At 39.9% G+C, this 18150-nt stretch overlaps 1 protein-coding gene across 2 annotated transcripts in view; it reads right to left on the bottom strand.

Moving 5' to 3' along the window:
* The window catches only part of PLPPR1 (phospholipid phosphatase related 1), a 284128-nt gene that overhangs the window by 29923 nt on the left and 236055 nt on the right, over positions 1 to 18150 (bottom strand). For both annotated transcript variants that reach the window (XM_040240666.1, XM_040240675.1), the window contains exon 4: positions 7808 to 7940. In XM_040240666.1, coding sequence (XP_040096600.1) covers positions 7808 to 7940 — 133 coding nt within the window. The remainder of the gene's footprint in view (positions 1 to 7807; positions 7941 to 18150) is intronic.

Raw genomic sequence — 18150 nt, 5'->3', positions numbered from 1 at the left:
GCCATCTATGGGGTCGCACAGAGTCGGACACGACTGAAGCGACTTAGCAGCAGCAGAAATATCTTCATCTACTTATAGGCCCATGCCCTACCTTGTCTTTGACATATTTGTTTTAGGATCTACTCTGGACTCAGAACTAAAGTTGGGTGCCTGGGCACTGACATTCTCCTTCAAACTCTCCAGCCAAGGTCAACTTCCATGGTCAACACATGGAGCTGGGCTAGTTCACTGGGCACCTAGTTTCCTGGAATGGTCATTGTCCTGCTATGAAGTCACTGCCAACTCTAGACAATTCTCATTGGAGGGCGGCCTCTTCCTTCCCACTTAATATTGCATATTTGCCTTTGCAACCCCCCTATTTCCTTTTTCTACGTTATTTCCCTCCATAACACAAATACTATGATATGCTTAGTTTAATGCCTGGCTTCCCCCATTAGAATATAAATTCAATGAGAGCAAATAAATCTCTATTCAGTTCACTAATATGTTCTCAACACCTTAATCAGTGTTTAGCATATGGTAGATGCCAACAATTGTTGAAGGTTAAACATATGGTGAGCCCCCTGTTTATAATTATAAACACTGAATGCAAGTAAAAATGGACTGATGCAATCAAATGGAGTTTCCTTTCAGGTAAAGTACATCTAAATGAATTTCTAAATTGAGAAAGATTTTCTAGTTCTCAAAAAGGCTGACATTAAGCTTGTCTCAGGGTATCAATTCTTACAACCATAAAACACTGTGACCTTTGAGGTTGCATTTAAAATATTCATGCTTCATTTAGATCGCACTTAATTTATGGCAATTAATTAGTGTTACATGAATTAACTGTTTACCATGGTACTTTCCAGTCTGTCCCTGGCTCCCTTATCCTTAGACCTGACCTAAATAAATGGTCTAAGACTTACTTGGTATTTAATTAAAGTTTTATTAGAAGTAATAACAGAGCAACCGTGTGATTCCAAATGAAAAGCCCATAATAAATAGCTTCTGGATGACAGTCTATTTTATGTGCTAATAGACAGTCTAATCTTGGTATATTTGGATCAGTATTTTTCTTTAACCTCAAGGAAAGTTATTCAAGACAGCAAATAAACCAAAAACCCTCATCAAATTCTAATATTTTTTACCCATATTTTTTCAGTTTTAAATGAAAAAACTATTATTTAATAATCAATATTTACAAGATATGCTTACTCAAGTATATTTGTGAATGAAAGGAATTTAAATATGACTTCCTTCCTTTGTTTTTGTTTCTGAAAAGAGAATGTAGAGGTTTATGTTATCTTAGAACTTAAGCCTGTGTATTGTTGTTCAGTTTAATGCCTACCAAAAAACTGGTATAAGAAGGGAAAGCAATGGAGAGGAGAAAATGAAAGGGAGAAGCCTAAATATGTGTTACTAATTTGACAACATTTGCTTTGATAAAAGGTTGGTCAAATTTGTTAGTTCCACCAATTCCTTTTTTCCCTTCCCACGTCATGTAACACAGTGTGAGAAACTATATAGCAGTTTGGAAATGAGTACAGAAGTTGGGCTTCCCTGGTGGCTCAGAGGGTAAAGCGTCTGCCTGCAGTGCAGGAGACCTGGGTTTGATCCCTGAAGATCCCCTGGAGAAGGGAATGGAAGCCCACTCCAGTACTCTTGCCTGGAGAGCCCCAAGAACGGAGGGGCCTAGTGGGCTACAGTCCATGGGGTCGCAAAGAGTCGGACACGACTGAGCGACTTCACTTTCACAGACGTTAACCATGAGGGTTTGCAGCTAAAGCCTGGGAGACTTCTTTTTGTTTGTTGCAGTATAGTCGATTTATCATATAGCATTAGTTTTAGGAGTACAGCAATGTGTTTCAGTTACGTATATATTTTCAGGTTCTTTTCCGTTACAGGTTATTATCAGATATTGAATATAGTTCCCTGTGCTATACGGTAAATCCTTGTTGTTTACTTTATACATAGTGGTATGTATCTGTTACTACCAGACATTTCCTCTCTGGTAACCACAAGTTTTCTATGTCTGTGAGGGTGTTTCATCTTCCTTATAATGAGGACCCTGGAAAAAAGTTATTGTTGGATTTGGGAATCAGAGGAGTTCAATCCTTTCTGTCCAGGTCAACAGTTAGCATTTGTCTATAGGACAAGATGGCTTAATTTGAATGTTTTTCCTTTGACTTGGCCATTGCCATTTTCTCACTTAAAATTTAATTTGGATCTGTAGGGTGGGGTGAGGGGCTGTCTGTTCAAGTCCCAGTCACACAGTCTGGAGAAGACAGGGAATCTGAGAGCCAAAGTGCCACCTTCAGCTCTTCTTTCAACAGCAAACACTGTATTAAAGGACTTGCCATTCTTTGAGCCTGATATATACACATCATGTTGAATCCTTTTTATTTCAGAATAATCATAGGTTCCTAGTGTCATGACTTTTTCACATAGCATTATATCATGAATTTTCCCCTTTCATTAAAAATTGGTTAAAAAATACCATTTTCTGAGATTGTACCTTATGGTAACACTAGTTTTAAAAGTTATGTTTTAGATATTTCTAATTTATATTATGAAAAAATGATTTTAGTCTGTAAAAATTGATTTACATTTCCAATTATTTCCTTAGGACAGATTATTTAAAATAGAATTTTGAGTTTAAAAAGTTGATTATTTTAAGGCTATTGAAATATATTGTCAAACTGCTGTGCAGAAAGGGTATATCAACTTACTCTCACTAGAAATATACTAGAACCCCAAGTTTTTTTCTCATCTGTGACAGAATAAAGCATTATTTTGTTTAAAAATATTTTGCTAGTTCATTGGCCATTTTTGCAATGTGAAACTGATTGTACTTGTTAGGAAACACTATTTGTAATAGGTTCTAGAATAATTATATAAACTGCAAGAGCAAAGTCATGCCATTTCAGCTTACAGGAATAGTTATCATTTTCTAATATCAATTGCATAGTATACATTTTGCAGGCTGCTGGGCTAGAAAAAAAGACTGGTAAGCGATTTACAATAATATTTCTAATACATTTTGAGTAATACCTTATTATACTTTAATTTTTTCAAAAGAAACATCCCCACTTAAAGGATCTTCATTTTAAATAGTATGCTTTTTTCTATTATTAAAAAAATCCACAGATACTATGACAAAGTTACCCATCTCAAGATAAACCCCTCCCTCTCCTATATGAAAAGTCAGAATAGACTTTTGAATTTCTCTTAGAAATTGCCTTATTTATGTACCTTAATTTTCCAGAACTAAGCTAAGAGAGGTAAAAAGTTAATTAAACAGGTGGCAAATGAATATTTAAGAATCAGTACTTATGAAAGCAATTTTAGGTAAATCTGTGATTTAACACAGTTTAGTTTTGTTCTTTACCTCTCCAGAAAAATTATGGAAAGCCTACTATATGACAGGCATTTTACAATATGCTACTGATACAAAGCAAGAAAGATACAGTCCCTCCTCTCCAAGGGATCACAAATTGCAGTAGTCCCCCTTATTCACGGGGATATATTCCAAGACCCCCCAGTAGAAAGCATGGATCATACCAATCCTTTATTATGTTTTTCTGATACATACGTACCTAGAATAAAGTTTATAAGTTAGGTACACTAAGATATTAACAATACCTAATAACAAAATAGAACAATTGTAACAACATTTATGGTAATAAAAGGTGAACATAGTCTCTCTTTCTCAGAATATCTTACTGTACAAATGTAATGCCTTTTCTGTCTTGACTAAGTATTTACCACATACTGTGGTGGTAGCTTTTGCAGTTTGAGGTGTGACAGAAGCACTAGCACATACTCCTTTTTCCTTCATAATTTCACAAACAAAGGATCTGTTTTTACTGTTCAACCTCAGCATATGATTCTTGTTCTTATTAAGTTGAGAACCTTTACCTTTTCGCTTAAAGTACTTTCTGGCTTCTCTTTGGCATATCCAAATTGCCAGCATGACTACTCTTGCACTTTGAGGCCATTATTAAGTGCAGTAAGGGTTACCTGAACATAGCCCTGCGATGTAATGATAGTCAATGTGATAATCAGAGGGCCGCTAAGTGACTGATAGACAGGTGGGACCCTTTGGAGAGAGGGAAGATTCATGACAGAGCAGGATGGTGCAAGATTTCAGCATACTGAGAATGGAGAGTGATTTAAAACTTAGGAATTATTTCTGGAGCCTTTTTGGACCATGGCTGATGGTGAGTAACTGAATGCTTGGAAAGCAAAATCATGCAATGAAAAGGTAAAAGTAAATGATTACCATCATCTATTAAAAACTGGATATCAAGCTCTTTATCATAGTATTTTTCATGTTCACAATACAGATATTATTAGCCTTACACACACACTCACTGTCCTTGGCAATAGTGACATTATCCCATTTTATATCAGCTTCTTTGTCTGCACAATTAGAACTATAATCTACCTTAAAGGGTGTTGGGTGGATCAAGGAAATTATAAAGTGTCTAGTCCAGTGTTCTGTATAATAAATATTCTTTCCTCTCTTCTTTTTTTCTTGAAGTCACTCTGGTAACAAGTGACCACATTCTGGATATCTTTGAAAGATACTATTGTTTGGAATAAATAATAGATAGTGATGACATCACATGGATCAGAGTAAACCCAATGAGCCTACTGCAGATTCCCACAGGTGATTCTGTAAATATTAGTAAATGCTGAAGACTATTGGAATGTTAAGGGTTGCTTCTTTTAACTTAGGTTTTCTTAGGCCTCCCACTCTACTACTTCCCTCACTCCCATGCCTATGTTAAAGTTTCTGCATATAATTTTTAAATTTTATTAAGGTATAGTTGATTTATACTATTGTTTAATTGCTGCTGTATAGCAAAGTGACTCAGTTATACACATATATACATTCTTTTCATATTCTTTTCCATTATGGTTTATCACAGGATGTTGAATATATTATAGTTCCCTGTGCTATACAGTAGGACCTTGTTGTTTATCCATCCTATATAGAATAGTTTGCATCTGCTAATTCCAAACTCCCAGTCTTTCCCTCCACCCTCCCCACCTTGGCAACCACAAGTCTGTTTTCTATATCTTTAAGTCTATTTTTGTTTCATATGTATTTCATTTGTGTTGTATTTCAGATTCCATTTGTAAATGATACCACATGGTATTTGTCTTTCTCTTTCTGGCTTAGTATGATCATCTCTACGTCCACCCATGTTGCTGGCATTATGTCACTCTTTTTAATGGCTGAGTAATATTCCTTTTTTTTTTTTTTCTGGAACTCTCTTGCTTTTTTGATGATCCAGCGGATGTTGGCAATTTGATCTCTGGTTCCTCTGACTTTTCTAAAACCAGCTTGAACATCTGGGAGTTCACGGTTCACATATTGCTGAAGCCTGGCTTGGAGAATTTTGAGCGTTACTTTACTAGTGTGTGATATGAGTGCAGTTGTGTGGTAGTTTGAGCATTCTTTGGCATTGCCTTTCTTTGGGATTGGAATGAAAACTGACCTTTCCAGTCCTGTGGCCACTACTGAGTTTTCAAATTTGCTGGCATATTGAGTGCAGCACTTTGACAGCATCATCTTTCAGGATTTGAAATAGCTCAACTGGAATGCCATCACCTCCACTAGCTTTGTTCATAGTGATACTTTCTAAGGCCCACTTGACTTCACATTCCAGGAGGTCTGGCTCTAGGTGAGTGATCATACCATCATGATATTCTTGGTCGTGAAGATCTTTTTTGTACAGTTCTTCTGTGTATCTTTGCCACCTCTTCTTAATATCTTCTGCTTCTGTTAGGTCCATACCATGGAACCATAGACTGGTTCCAAAAAGGAAAAGGAGTACTTCAAGGCTGTATATTGTCACACTGCTTATTTAATTTATATGCAGAGTACCTCATGAGAAACGCTGGACTGGAAGAAGCACAAGCTGGAATCAAGATTGCCGGGAGAAATATTAATAACCTCAGATATGCAGATGACACCACCCTTATGGCAGAAAGTAAAGAGGAACTAAAAAGTCTCTTGATGAAAGTGAAAGAGGAGAGTGAAAAAGTTGGCTTAAAGTTCAACATTCAGAAAACTAAGATCATGGCATCTGGTCCCAGCACTTCATGGGAAATAGATGGGGAAAGAGTGGAAACAGTGTCAGACTTTATTTTTGGGGGGGCTCCAAAATCACTGCAGATGGTGACTGCAGCCATGAAATTAAAAGACACTTACTCCTTGGAAGCAAAGTTATGACAAACCTAGTAGCATATCGAAAAGCAGAGACATTACTTTGCCAACAAAGGTCCGTCTAGTCAAGGCTATGGTTTTTCCAGTGGTCTTGTATGGATGTGAGAGTTGGACTGTGAAGAAAGCTGAGCACCGAAGAATTGCTGCTTTTGAACTGTGGTGTTGGAGAAGACTCTTGAGAGTCCCTTGGACTGCAAGGAGATCCAACCAGTCCATTCTAAAGGAGATCATCCCTGGGTGTTCTTTGGAAGGACTGATGCTAAAGCTTAAACTCCAGTACTTTGGCCACCTCATGTGAAGAGTTGACTCATTGGAAAAGACTCTGATGCTGGAAGGAACTGGGGGCAGGAGGAGAAGGGGACAACAGAGGATGAGATGGCTGGATGGCATCACCAGCTCAATGGACATGAGTTTGAATAAACCCTGGGAGTTGGTGATGGACAGGGAGGCCTGGCGTGCTGCAGTCCATGGGGTTGCAAAGAGTCGGACACGACCGAGCGACTGAACTGAATATTCCGTTGTGTATACATGTACCACATCATCTTTATCCATTGCTCTGTGGATGGACATTTAGGTTGTTTTCATGTCTTGGCTATCATATTAATAAACAGTGCTGCAGTGAACATGGGAGTGCATGAATTTACCACACATTTGCTTGTGCTGTGATCCTTTGCTCATGACTTGAGGAAATTCAACCGTTTCTTCATTAGGAAGAAAAGGATTAAGAATAATCAAAGGAGTTGAGAGCATGTGTCTTCTGGACCTCACTTTTTCAGCTGTCAGTTCTCTATGTTCTAAATGGTATCATGACTTGTGTTAATACCATGTTGATACGTTCAGAGTTTTATCTTCTCTCCCACATGCACCTGGCCAGTAGATAATTTGCAGGATCTCATTAGAACACTAATAATTATTTACTGAGTACTCACTGTGTAGGAACTTGTGAGATCTATATTCCCACATTTACCTATATACACATTCATTCCTATATCTGTGATCAATATCCATATCCCCTCAGCATTTTTATAAAAGTCCTAGAAGGAGGAATATAGAAAGTGTCTTAATTATTCTTTGTCATAAACACTAGTAAAACTCTTTGTTTTCCAACTTTGGAAAGGTATGATTTTCAAGAACCTGATGGATGTGATTTCCCATACTTTAAAAATTTCCCTGCATAACAGAATTACTAGGTAGGAAACTTTTTTTTCAGGAAATTTGATTATTTCTAAGTTCATTTTATTGGTGTTCCCTGATGGCTCAACCCCTTGCCTGACTCAGCTAAAGGGTATATGGCAATATCCAGTCAATATATTAAAATATATGTCCTGAGGGAATCTCAGATATAGTGTAGGAAAAAAGTTGAAATTTTTTGTTAAACACTTTAGTAAGTATTGCTTCACTTTAAGGATGAAAAAATTGAGTTGGCACCATGGTCAGGCACAATTCCTGCACTTCTAGAAAAACTCTAAAACAACCCTTGCTTTTAAAGTTGATGCTGCCATAGCTTAGGTTATTTTATCAAGTATATTCATCTTTAGTAAGTTTTACCTATAAGTGAGGGCTTATACAACATGCCCTTGTACTCACCTATGAATCTTATGATCCTTCGGAGTAAGGGGTTCAGGTAACAGCATTCTCCAGTCAGAATTGTTTTCTCCTGGGCAATCAGAGATTCTCTGGTTGACTTTATGAAATACATGGATATCTCACCAATAAAAATCTGGAGAAGGAATGTTAAAGAATTATCAGATTGGAGAGCTTTCTGATAGACCAGTGGCTTAAAAAAACTGAAAACTTCTGAGGCTTCACAATTGTATTAAAAAACTATGTTGGAGAGATGGAGAGTTAAATAGTTTGCAGTCAACTCTTTAAAAGAATTAGAGAAAGCAATAATTGATAATTTCAGGTAGATTTCAGGTATAATATTAAATTCAAAAGTCATATAAAACATAAGTTGAAATAATAAATTGAATAAGAGAATCAGTGAACAAGCTCACTCAAGCTGGTCTTGAATATTTTAAACTGAATGTGTGTATTACAGTGATAAGGAATGACTGGGATAGCCAATGTGCCCAGCAGGACATTATATGCACACATCACAATAAATTGTTATTTCATTATGTGGTAATAACAGTGGAAACAGTGACAGACTTTATTTTTTTGGGCTCCAAAATCACTGCAGATGGTGACTGCTGCCATTAAATTAAAAGACACTTACTCCTTGGAAGAAAAGTTATGATCAACCTAGATAGCATATTAAAAAAGCATAGACATTACTTTGCCAGCAAAGGTCTGTCTAGTCAAGGCTATGATTTTTCCAGTAGTCATGTATGGATGTGAGAGTTGGACTATAATGAAAGCTGAGCATGATGCTTTTGAACTGTGGTGTTGGAGAAGACTCTTGAGAATCCCTTGGACTGCAAGGAGATCCAACCAGTCCATCCTAAAGGAAATCAGTCCTGAATATTCATTGGAAGGATTGATGTTGAAGCTGAAACTCCAATACTTTGGCCACCTGATGCAAAGAGCTGACTCATTGAAAAAGGCCCTGATGCTGGGAAAGATTGATGGCATCACCAACTCAATGGACATGAGTTTGAACAAACCCTGGGAGTTGGTGATGGACAGGGAGGCCTGGCGTGCTGCAGTCCATGAGGTTGCAAAGAGTCAGACACAACTGAGAGACTGAACTGAACTGTGTGGCACTACTACCATCATTTACATGACAAATCTTATTTGAGCATGTTTGCCTGAGTGACATTCTCCTACTCTAAATTAGTTGACTGTCACACTTTTGCTGGGTGTGTGCTTGTGGTTTCAGATAAGCTTCATCAATGTTTTAAGACTTTCTATGCCTTATAGTCCTCCTTTCATTATAGAATAGCTATTTAGATGGATAAAAATGCCAACATAATGAATGGTATATGAATGGAGGAAGTTAAGTGATAGAATTGTAAAGCTGGAATCATCTACAGATGTTTCCCCCTTCATCTGAGAGAAACTCGATGGTCTCAGGAATTTGGCCACACAGTGTCTGAAGCAACTCTAGCAGGTGGTCTATAAGTAGACACTGTTATCCTGTTGTACAGATAAGACACCTGAGGCATGGAGGGGTGAAATAATTTGTCCAAGTTCATCACAAGTCTTAGCTCTGAAGCCAGGAAACCTGTCTCTAGAATCCTTTCTCTTAAATGCTACACTTTTACTCAGTAGTGATCCAATAAAATAGTTGTTGAATTTGTATTTAATATTCACAACACAGAAAACAAAACAAATGCAATATGCTTTAAACACTGAAAACCTTAGATGATATTAAAGTACAAGATAGATTGCTGTAGTAGAAGTAGAACTATGGCCAAGTCAGAATGGGATGAAAAGTTGGCAGGAATAGACTGAATTCAGGGTCAGACAGGCAAACGATGGGACAGCATGGATCACCTTGGCAGGTGCTGTCTGCATATGTCTAGGAATATTTTGTGACATCCTTTGGAATTAATGCATTAATGCTCCTTCAGGTAAAAATATTTGAATAGCTTAAGAACTCAGCTTTCCCTTTTTTTCTTGTTAGACTTATCTCTCTCAAAATGAGGTGCCACAAGGCTTTGTTTGTCCCCACTGGAATGATGGCACTGCATTACTGTTCTTTATCTCAGTGAACAGATGGGGATAAATTCATGCATGGTCGGGTAATGAAACAGCATTTCCTTGAGGGTGCATTCTCTACTCCCAGAGCCTAGCTTAAGCGTTCTTGTTGTATATGAATCTCTTACCTCATGTTTTCCTTTCTATTCCTATCACAATGAGTACACACTATCATTGTTATTCCTTGTTATAGGATGTCCTGCCTGTCTTCTGGTTATATCCCTAGGGCCTAGCCCAGTGTAAGGCACATAGCAGTTATTCAGTGTTAAATGAATTAAGCATATCAGATTAATGAAGGTTTTTTGGAATACAGGTTTAATGAGGGAGACTATAAGGAAGGAAAAATAATTTTTAGCATTTATCCTTCCAGACTCAGTGAAAATGTCATGACTCTCCCCAAACCTTTGCCAGGTCCCCTCAGGAAAAGGGAGACCCTGTCTTATCATTGTTCCCACAACGTATTATACGGATCTCTGTCCTGACGTCTGGAGCTTCCCAGGAGGTTCAGCGGTAGAGAATCCTCCTGCCAGTGCAGGAGACACAGGTTCGATCCTTGGGTTGGGAAGATCCCCTGGAGGAGGAAACAGCAAAACCCACTCCAGGATTCCTGTTGGGAAAATTCCATGGACAGAGGAGCCTGGTGGCTACAGTCCATGGGGTCACAAAGAGTTGGACACGACTGAGTGAGTGAGCACACACACTCATACAAGAGACAACATAGCAAAAGACTGTGAGTGAAAATCTACACATATTCTTGTTTTTTAAGAAAATGCACATATATGTATACATAGGCATGCACACACACAAATCTAAACAAAATCACTCCAAGGTGCACCATACAAAACTTGCCATGTGTAAGGGTATGGGGCTCAAATAATCCATAAGTAAAGTGTCCTAAGACTCTTGTGTCAGCAGGGATAAGCAGTATACAAATTGATACTATTGGTCAACAATATTCAAATCAGAGTTGAGATATGAAATATAAAAGAAAAAATCAGAACTAGAATATATGCTAACTTATATAGTTACTGATGGAGAAGGAAATGGCAACCCACTCTAGTATTCTTGCCTGGAGAATCCTGTGGATGGAGGACCCTGGTGGGCTGCCGTCTATGGGGTCACACAAGAGTCAGACACGACTGAAGCAACTTAGTATGCATGCATAGTTTACTGATATAATACTTTGAGTATATGAAGCAATACTGTTTATGGAAGGAAGGAAGGAAGAGAAGAAGGGGGTCATTTTATAAGTTAAAGGTAGGACAATAGTCCTGATTTTCAGTTCAGACCGTGATGGACATAAAGGTTGCCGATGGAACAATCTAGCTCTCAGATCCCAGTGAATGAGCTGCATGGATGTTCATTTCACTGATCGCACACAGCGTACCGTTTCTCCATCCACTGGGTCCTATAGTCTCATACAGGCTTGATTCTGCTTGGACAGAGAGGCAGGCGAGATTCTGCTTCCCTGCCAGGCCACCAGCCCATGTTGGGAGCCACCTCTCACACTGGCAGACTTATGACTCTGGTTCTGGCACTGACTAGGTTCCTCCATCTGTCTGTTTGCCATGCACACTCTGTCTCCATCCACCACTCTGTTCAGAGGGCAGCCGGGACACGTGGGACTCTCCATGTGTTCAGCCCTGGCTGCCCTGCCTATTACAGCCTTTCAGATTGTTGACTAACAAGCATGCTATCACTCATAGCAAATGAGAATGCCCTCCAGTGAGAAGTGATCAAGGCCAAACTCTAGACCTGGCCATGAACAAGCAAGTGAATTCCATTGGTGCATCTCTCGTTCCCCACAGCTATGCCTCCTACTATCACAAGTGACCTAAAACTTTTAGATAACAATACATATACTTTTAGTGAGTAACTCCTTTTTAAAAATTTTAATTAGAGGATAATTACTTTACAATGTTGTGATGGTTTTTGCATACATCAACATAAATCAGCCTTAGGTATACATATGTCCCCTCCTCCTTGATCCCCCTTCCTGCCTCCCTCTCCATCCCACCGCTCTAGATTGTCACAGCACTGGCTTTGGGTTCCCTGCATCATACAGCAAATTCCCACCGACTATTTATTTTACACATGGTAATGTAGGTTTTTCAAGGCTATTCTCTCAAATCATCCCACACTCTCCTTCCTGCACTATGTCCAAAATTCTGTTCTTTATGTCTATATCTCCTCTGATACCCTGCAAATAGGATTATCAGTACTATCTTTCTAGATTCTATATATATGTGTTAAATATTTATCTTTCTCTTTCTGACTGACTTCATAGTAACTCTTGATAAACTTGCCTTTGAAATATGGAAGCCCAAATTTCAAATAAATAAATAACCCTGGAATATAATATATTAGTGTGGTGAAATCTTTCAGAATTCATGCCTTTACAATGTTTTAAGGAGATCTGATAAGTCATCAGTGATATAAATGCAAAATATTTAGAAGATAGTGTTTTAGATTGCAAAATATAAAGTCTGCGGAAAAAGTCACCGGAAGACATATTATCATTTCGTGTTGTAAGGGGGATCCATGCATGTTCTGTGTGGCTGTTATCACAAAAGGCATCTAGAGAGCCTGGAATATAGGTTTGGGGTTCATGTATATGCTACTGTAGCTCTGATACTTGGCATATCAAAATCATTGCTGTTTCTTTTTTTGTTTATGATTTTATTTTTTTAAAAATTATTTGTTTGAGTTGGAGGCTAATTACTTTACAATATTGTGGTGGTTTTTGCCATACATTGACATGACTCAGCCACGGGTGTACATGTATCCAGCCATCCTGAACCCCCCTCCCAACTCCCTTCCCACTCTCTCCTTTTCCCACATAGTCCTGTTTCTTGAATGTAGGCTCTGGAGTTGAAATCTCTGTTCCTTCCCTTCTTGAGGGGTGACTTTGGGCAGATAACTGAACCTTCCCAAGCTTTTTTTTTTTTTTTTCCCCCTCCATGATGTTAAACATGAGGGTAATAATTATATCAGAAAATTATTGATTATTAGAAATGTATATAAAACATCTAGAGAAGCTCAAGAAGTATTTGTTGCTTTCACTTACTGGTTGGTCTAGGCAAGAATGTGTGCTGAAATTGACTTAAAAACTGTCCTGGATTAAGGAAACATGGTGTGATTCAAGCTCTGCCCTGCCCCTAACCAGGTGTTCAGTCTTTGGTTCCTTATCTGTCAATCTCTCATCTGTTAGACTACAGTGGCCCCTAACCTTTTTTTTTTTTTTTTAACACCAAGGAGCAGTTTCATGGAAGACAATTTTTCCATGGACTGGGGAGGGGGAACGGTTTCAGGATGATTCAAATGCATTGTATTTATTGTGTGCCTTATTTCTATTATTATTATACCAGTTCCACCTCAGATCATTCGACATGAGATCCTGGAGCTTGGGGAACTCTGTAGGAGACCTTTAAGTTGCTCTTCCAGATCCAAGATCTTTGTTTTTATGATAGAAACTGACAAGATAGTGCTGATTAAGGGAACTGATATCACATAATTGGGCTTCAGTCTCTCTTCTGTTGGTTAAGTTCTCTCTTATAGTGATTCTCCCTCCAGGCTTCATTCACTTTTCAAACCCCACAGGGCTTTGCCCTCACAAAATAATCTTTCCTTGGAGCAAAGTGGACACAGGCTCCTCCAGAGTCATCACACTGCCTGAGACCTGTCACCTGTGTCTCTAAGGGACGGCAGAGGCTGCCAGCCCCTCTCTGGGTGTGCATGTAGCATGCTCTGAAGAAGGGAAGAGGGTTCTCTGCACACTTCTCAATAAGTGTCAAAGTAGCTGCAGATCTTTCAGTCCCAGGGAGTTGTAGATGCTTCCAATATCCTCCTTGGGAGCCTTCTTTACTCGTGAGCATTTCTGAGAAAGTCAGGCATGGTTTTTGCTGTGTATGTTGTGTGTTCACACGTGTTAGTCATTCAGTTGTGTCCGACTCTTTGCGACCCCATGGACTGATAGATCACCAGCTTCCTCTGTCCATGAGATTGTCCAGGCAAGAATACTGGAGTGGGTTGCCATGCCCTTCTCCAGAGGATCTTCTAGGCCAAAGGATCGAACCTGGGTCTCCTGCATTGCAGGCAGATTCTTTACTGTCTGAGGCCCAGGGTTTTTCCTGTAGATCTTGTTTAAAAGTGACCCAGGGGATTTTAAGTGTACTGACCATGCTGCCCAGCATCCTCATGCTCTGTTTAATCTTTCCTGATGAGTACCAGTGACACCTCAGATCTGCAGAGAGGATTCTAGTCCTCTAGGCTGCTGAGCTATGCTTGGTTCAAGACCTCTTGATGTCTGCTTTATCACACTTGAGTGTAAATAAAGGAATTCAGCTGTAGACAATTCTGTCTTTCCAAGCTGAAGGCTTCGATAGAATCAAGGCCATTTGGATGATGGCTTTGGAAATTATCCAGCAACTCAGATAATAAGTGTTTTGTGGATTGGGGAGTCATCATTACTGCTTCCCGTGTGGCTCAGCTGGTAAAGAATCCATCTGTAATGTGGGAGACCTGGGTTCGATCCCTGGGTTGGGAAGATTCCCCTGGAGAAAAGAATGGCTACCCACTTCAGTATTCCTGCCTAGAGAAATCCATGTACTGTATAGTCCCTGGGGTTGCAATGAGTCAGACACGACTGAATGCCCTTCCTTGTCACTTTTCACTTACTGGTCTTAATCCAGGGGCACCACCTACCCATTCAGAAGGCTCTGAAATCAACACTTGCTATGAAGTGAGGCACCAGGGTGGCATACTACCTTGTCAAAGCAGGGTGTTCTCTTGAACTATTTTTTCCCCCTTTCTGAACAGAGGATATAAGAGAAATGGGAATTTAAAATGAGTTAGCTAAAATACTGCTCTCAGTAAAAAATAAAATGCATTGTGGTCACCAAGTAACTCATCATCACATAATTTTAGGCAAATGATAGTCTTTTCAAGAAACAAATTATCAAAACTCCTAACACAATCATCTAATCATCAGTCAGTAAAAGTGGTAAGGAACATCTCAAAGGTGTAAGGACCTCTCACTGTCAGATAATGTCGGGTGAAAAACAGTCTGGAAAGGAATTTGGGGCACTCATCCATCACACGGATAGTAAATAGGGAAATGGATATTCTTCTTCAAGGTTTTGAAAAAATCTGCAGCAGTTAATGAGGATATTTATAACGCTTTCCCGGGGTGGGGGAGGGAACGTAAATTGTAATGACTAAGTACATTTGCAATAAAGAAAATGTACTCATGGTAAAGATAAACAAATATAGGGACTTCCCTGGTGGTTCAGTAGTTCAGACTCCACATTTCCACTGCAGGGAACATGGGTTCGATTCCTGGTCAGGGAACTAGGATCCCACATGTTGCATGGTTGGGCCAAAATAAAAGGAAAAAACAGCACTGGCTTCTTAAAAAAAAAAAGGAAATCATGTGATAATGTACAAAAGGGAAAAGATGTGAATGATGAAGTGCTAAAAGGGGTTTCAATAGCTGAGGCTGTTCAGAGCCGGCAAGAGGCAGATGACAAGGCACTCAGGCGCCGACACTGTCTCCTCTGCTGCCGCAGCTGCGGTCCTCATCAGCCAGGGAACAGATGTGCCTGTAACCAGGGCCCACTCTCTGATCCACGCTGTGCTTTAAGCTTTTGTATTCACTCCCAGAGCTTCTGGCCTAGAAACCCCCAATTGAAGAGTCACAGTTTCCTCCAGATTGGGCCTTCCTATCAAACCATGCTTGTCTCTTCCTTTCCTAGGAAATTCTCGCAGAGTCTTGTGTATGTACGCTCACGTGTACGCTTGCATGCAGACCATGAGCTGTGTCGATTCTCCTGGGCTGGACGTCAAACGTTCTGCTGTTTCAATTCTAAGTACTCCTGTCACTTTGTTGTGAGGCCAATAAAGGTTTACTAGCTATTTTCTCATGCCCTGTGGTGCTGGGGCTGAGATACAATACGGGTAAATCAGATTCTCCACCGAGTTAAATCCTCTTATCCAAAAAGGCTCTCTGCCTTTGAGTCTGTGAGTTTATCCAGGGGGCCTGAGGCAGTTGTGAGCCAGGGTTTCCACGTTGGGCAGAACGCACCCTGCAGATTTCCTGGAAGCCTAGGCCAACACTTTTGGCTAAATGGTTCTGGACACAATAAATACTCCAAGCTCTAACCTTTCCTAAGTCCCTGCACAGTTGCTCCCATGTGGCCTTGCCTCCACATGATGCTGATCCTTTCTGACAGCGAAGCACAAAAGGAGAAATAGGAAGTGACAGATCAAACCCACAGCAGAGTCCTTTCCCTCATGCCTTTTCCTGTGCATCCCTGCAATTAGTGCCCATGCTCAGAGACACACGGCAGTGTAGGGCATTAGTTGTTCTCTAGCACATCAACCACAGGATACACAGAACACCAAGGCAAAGTCCAGGTTGAGGTGCCTTCTTAGGGAACTGCCGTTAGTGTGTGTCACATGTCACCCCTAGGAGTCCTGCCTTCTTTCTTTGTTGTTGTTGTTGTTTAGTCTCTAAGTCATGTCTGACTCTTTTGTGATCCCGTCAACTGTAGCCCACCAGGTCCAGCATTCCCCAAGCAAGAATACTCTGGAGTGGGTTGTCATTTCCTTCTCCAGGGGATCTTCTCAGCCTAGGATCTTAACCCATGTCTCCTGCATTGGCAGGAGGACTCTTTACTACTGAGTCACCAGAGTAGCCCTGCCTTCTTTCTACTCCAGGGAAAATAGGAAATGGGCTTAAAAAAGAGTAAACACACACACACAGTACCATTCTGAGAAACCCTACACACACACAGAAACACACACACATTGTGCCATTCTGTGTAACCCTTGGCCAGGCACAAATTAAACTCCAGAAAGTTTAATTTGTGAGTCTAAGAGAGACTAAGGAGTTGGGAATCTGGCATTTGGAGCCTTCCAATTATAAGGTTCAGCTCTTAAGGAATATTAGAACCAGAAAGGTCTTGGAGACCATTTAGCTCCAGCCTACCTCTTACAGATGAGAAATCCAACCCACAGAGGGAATGTGCCTTATCGGAGGTCACACAGTTACTGGGGTGGAAAGCCATAACTGACATCCCTCCTCCTCTTGACAGAGCAGACCTGAGACAGGCTGACGCTGCAGCGTGAGGACGAAGGATGCACACCCAGGGGGTAGGGTGTGCTGAGTTCGGCACTTGGGATCTGTGCTCAGGTGGCCTGATACAGACTGCTCTCGGATGCCGTACCTCTCCAAGAGGGACAGAAGTGAGTACGGCTCCCTGCTCCTAGGAGATGTCCCTGAGCATCAGGAGAGGTCCACTCTCTGTCCTGCAGCTGCTCACTTATTTTCAGGTTTTGGGGGAAGATCAAGCACCGCAGCAGGGTTTCAAGGCCACTGGACTCTCTACCATTAACCCATCAGCTATAATTAGTGCTGGGTCCTAGCAAATGCTCCTCATTTGAGAGGAAAATAAAAATAGAACCAAATAGGTGGGTTACTGTCCAGTCACATAGAGAACTAGCTGCAACCTTCAGCAAATCATTTAACGTAGCTAACTCACAAAGTAGCTAATGACTGTCTTCCTGAATGAACTCACAGACTCAGAGTCAAAAATGAAGGAAATTGGACCACACACTTTCTCTATGCTCTTTGAGATATCTCTTTTCTATTTCTCTAGGATGCTATGATGATAAATTAGGCAAGGACTGCAGAATACAAGAAAATTAAAAGAAGTTATCCTTGCCATCTTCATTTATGGAATATTCCTCAGCACATATCTTTGAAGGCCCACCATCCTTATTGGTCACACTTTTCTCCCCAAGAAGAAAAGGAGTGGAATATCCAAATCAGAGTTCCATACTTGAAAATGAGAGTAGAACTCTAGATCCTTAAAATTCAGTTCCCTGTCCAGTGGCCATACTCCCCTGGCTTCCCATCATGGCATTTGACCCCATGTCAGTTCATATCATTTGGGGAAAAAGGAGTATATATGATCAAAATTCATAGTGTGAGAAGAATTTCTGCTGAAAACCTTAGAATGAAATCTATCATCTTTACCAGAGAGGAGAAATTCCTCATAAAGTTCTGTTTTATTTTTGTTTTTTTTTTTTTTTTTGGTCATATGTGTTTTTGTTTATTAGAATTGTTTAAATCTTACTAAAGATTGGTCATTTCATAATTATGCCAGAAGAATCAGAATATTTTAAAAATATCTTTCAGTTTGAAAATACTGCATTGATGTAGAATTTAATTGTATAACAGAAGAAAAAAATAACTGTTCCATTAGCACTCAGAGATAATAGCTGTA

This window comes from Oryx dammah, unplaced genomic scaffold, assembly GCF_014754425.2.
Source record: "Oryx dammah isolate SB20612 unplaced genomic scaffold, SCBI_Odam_1.1 HiC_scaffold_1, whole genome shotgun sequence".
NCBI classification, from domain to species: Eukaryota; Metazoa; Chordata; class Mammalia; order Artiodactyla; family Bovidae; genus Oryx; species Oryx dammah.
This window is presented reverse-complemented; position numbering and strand designations above follow the sequence as displayed.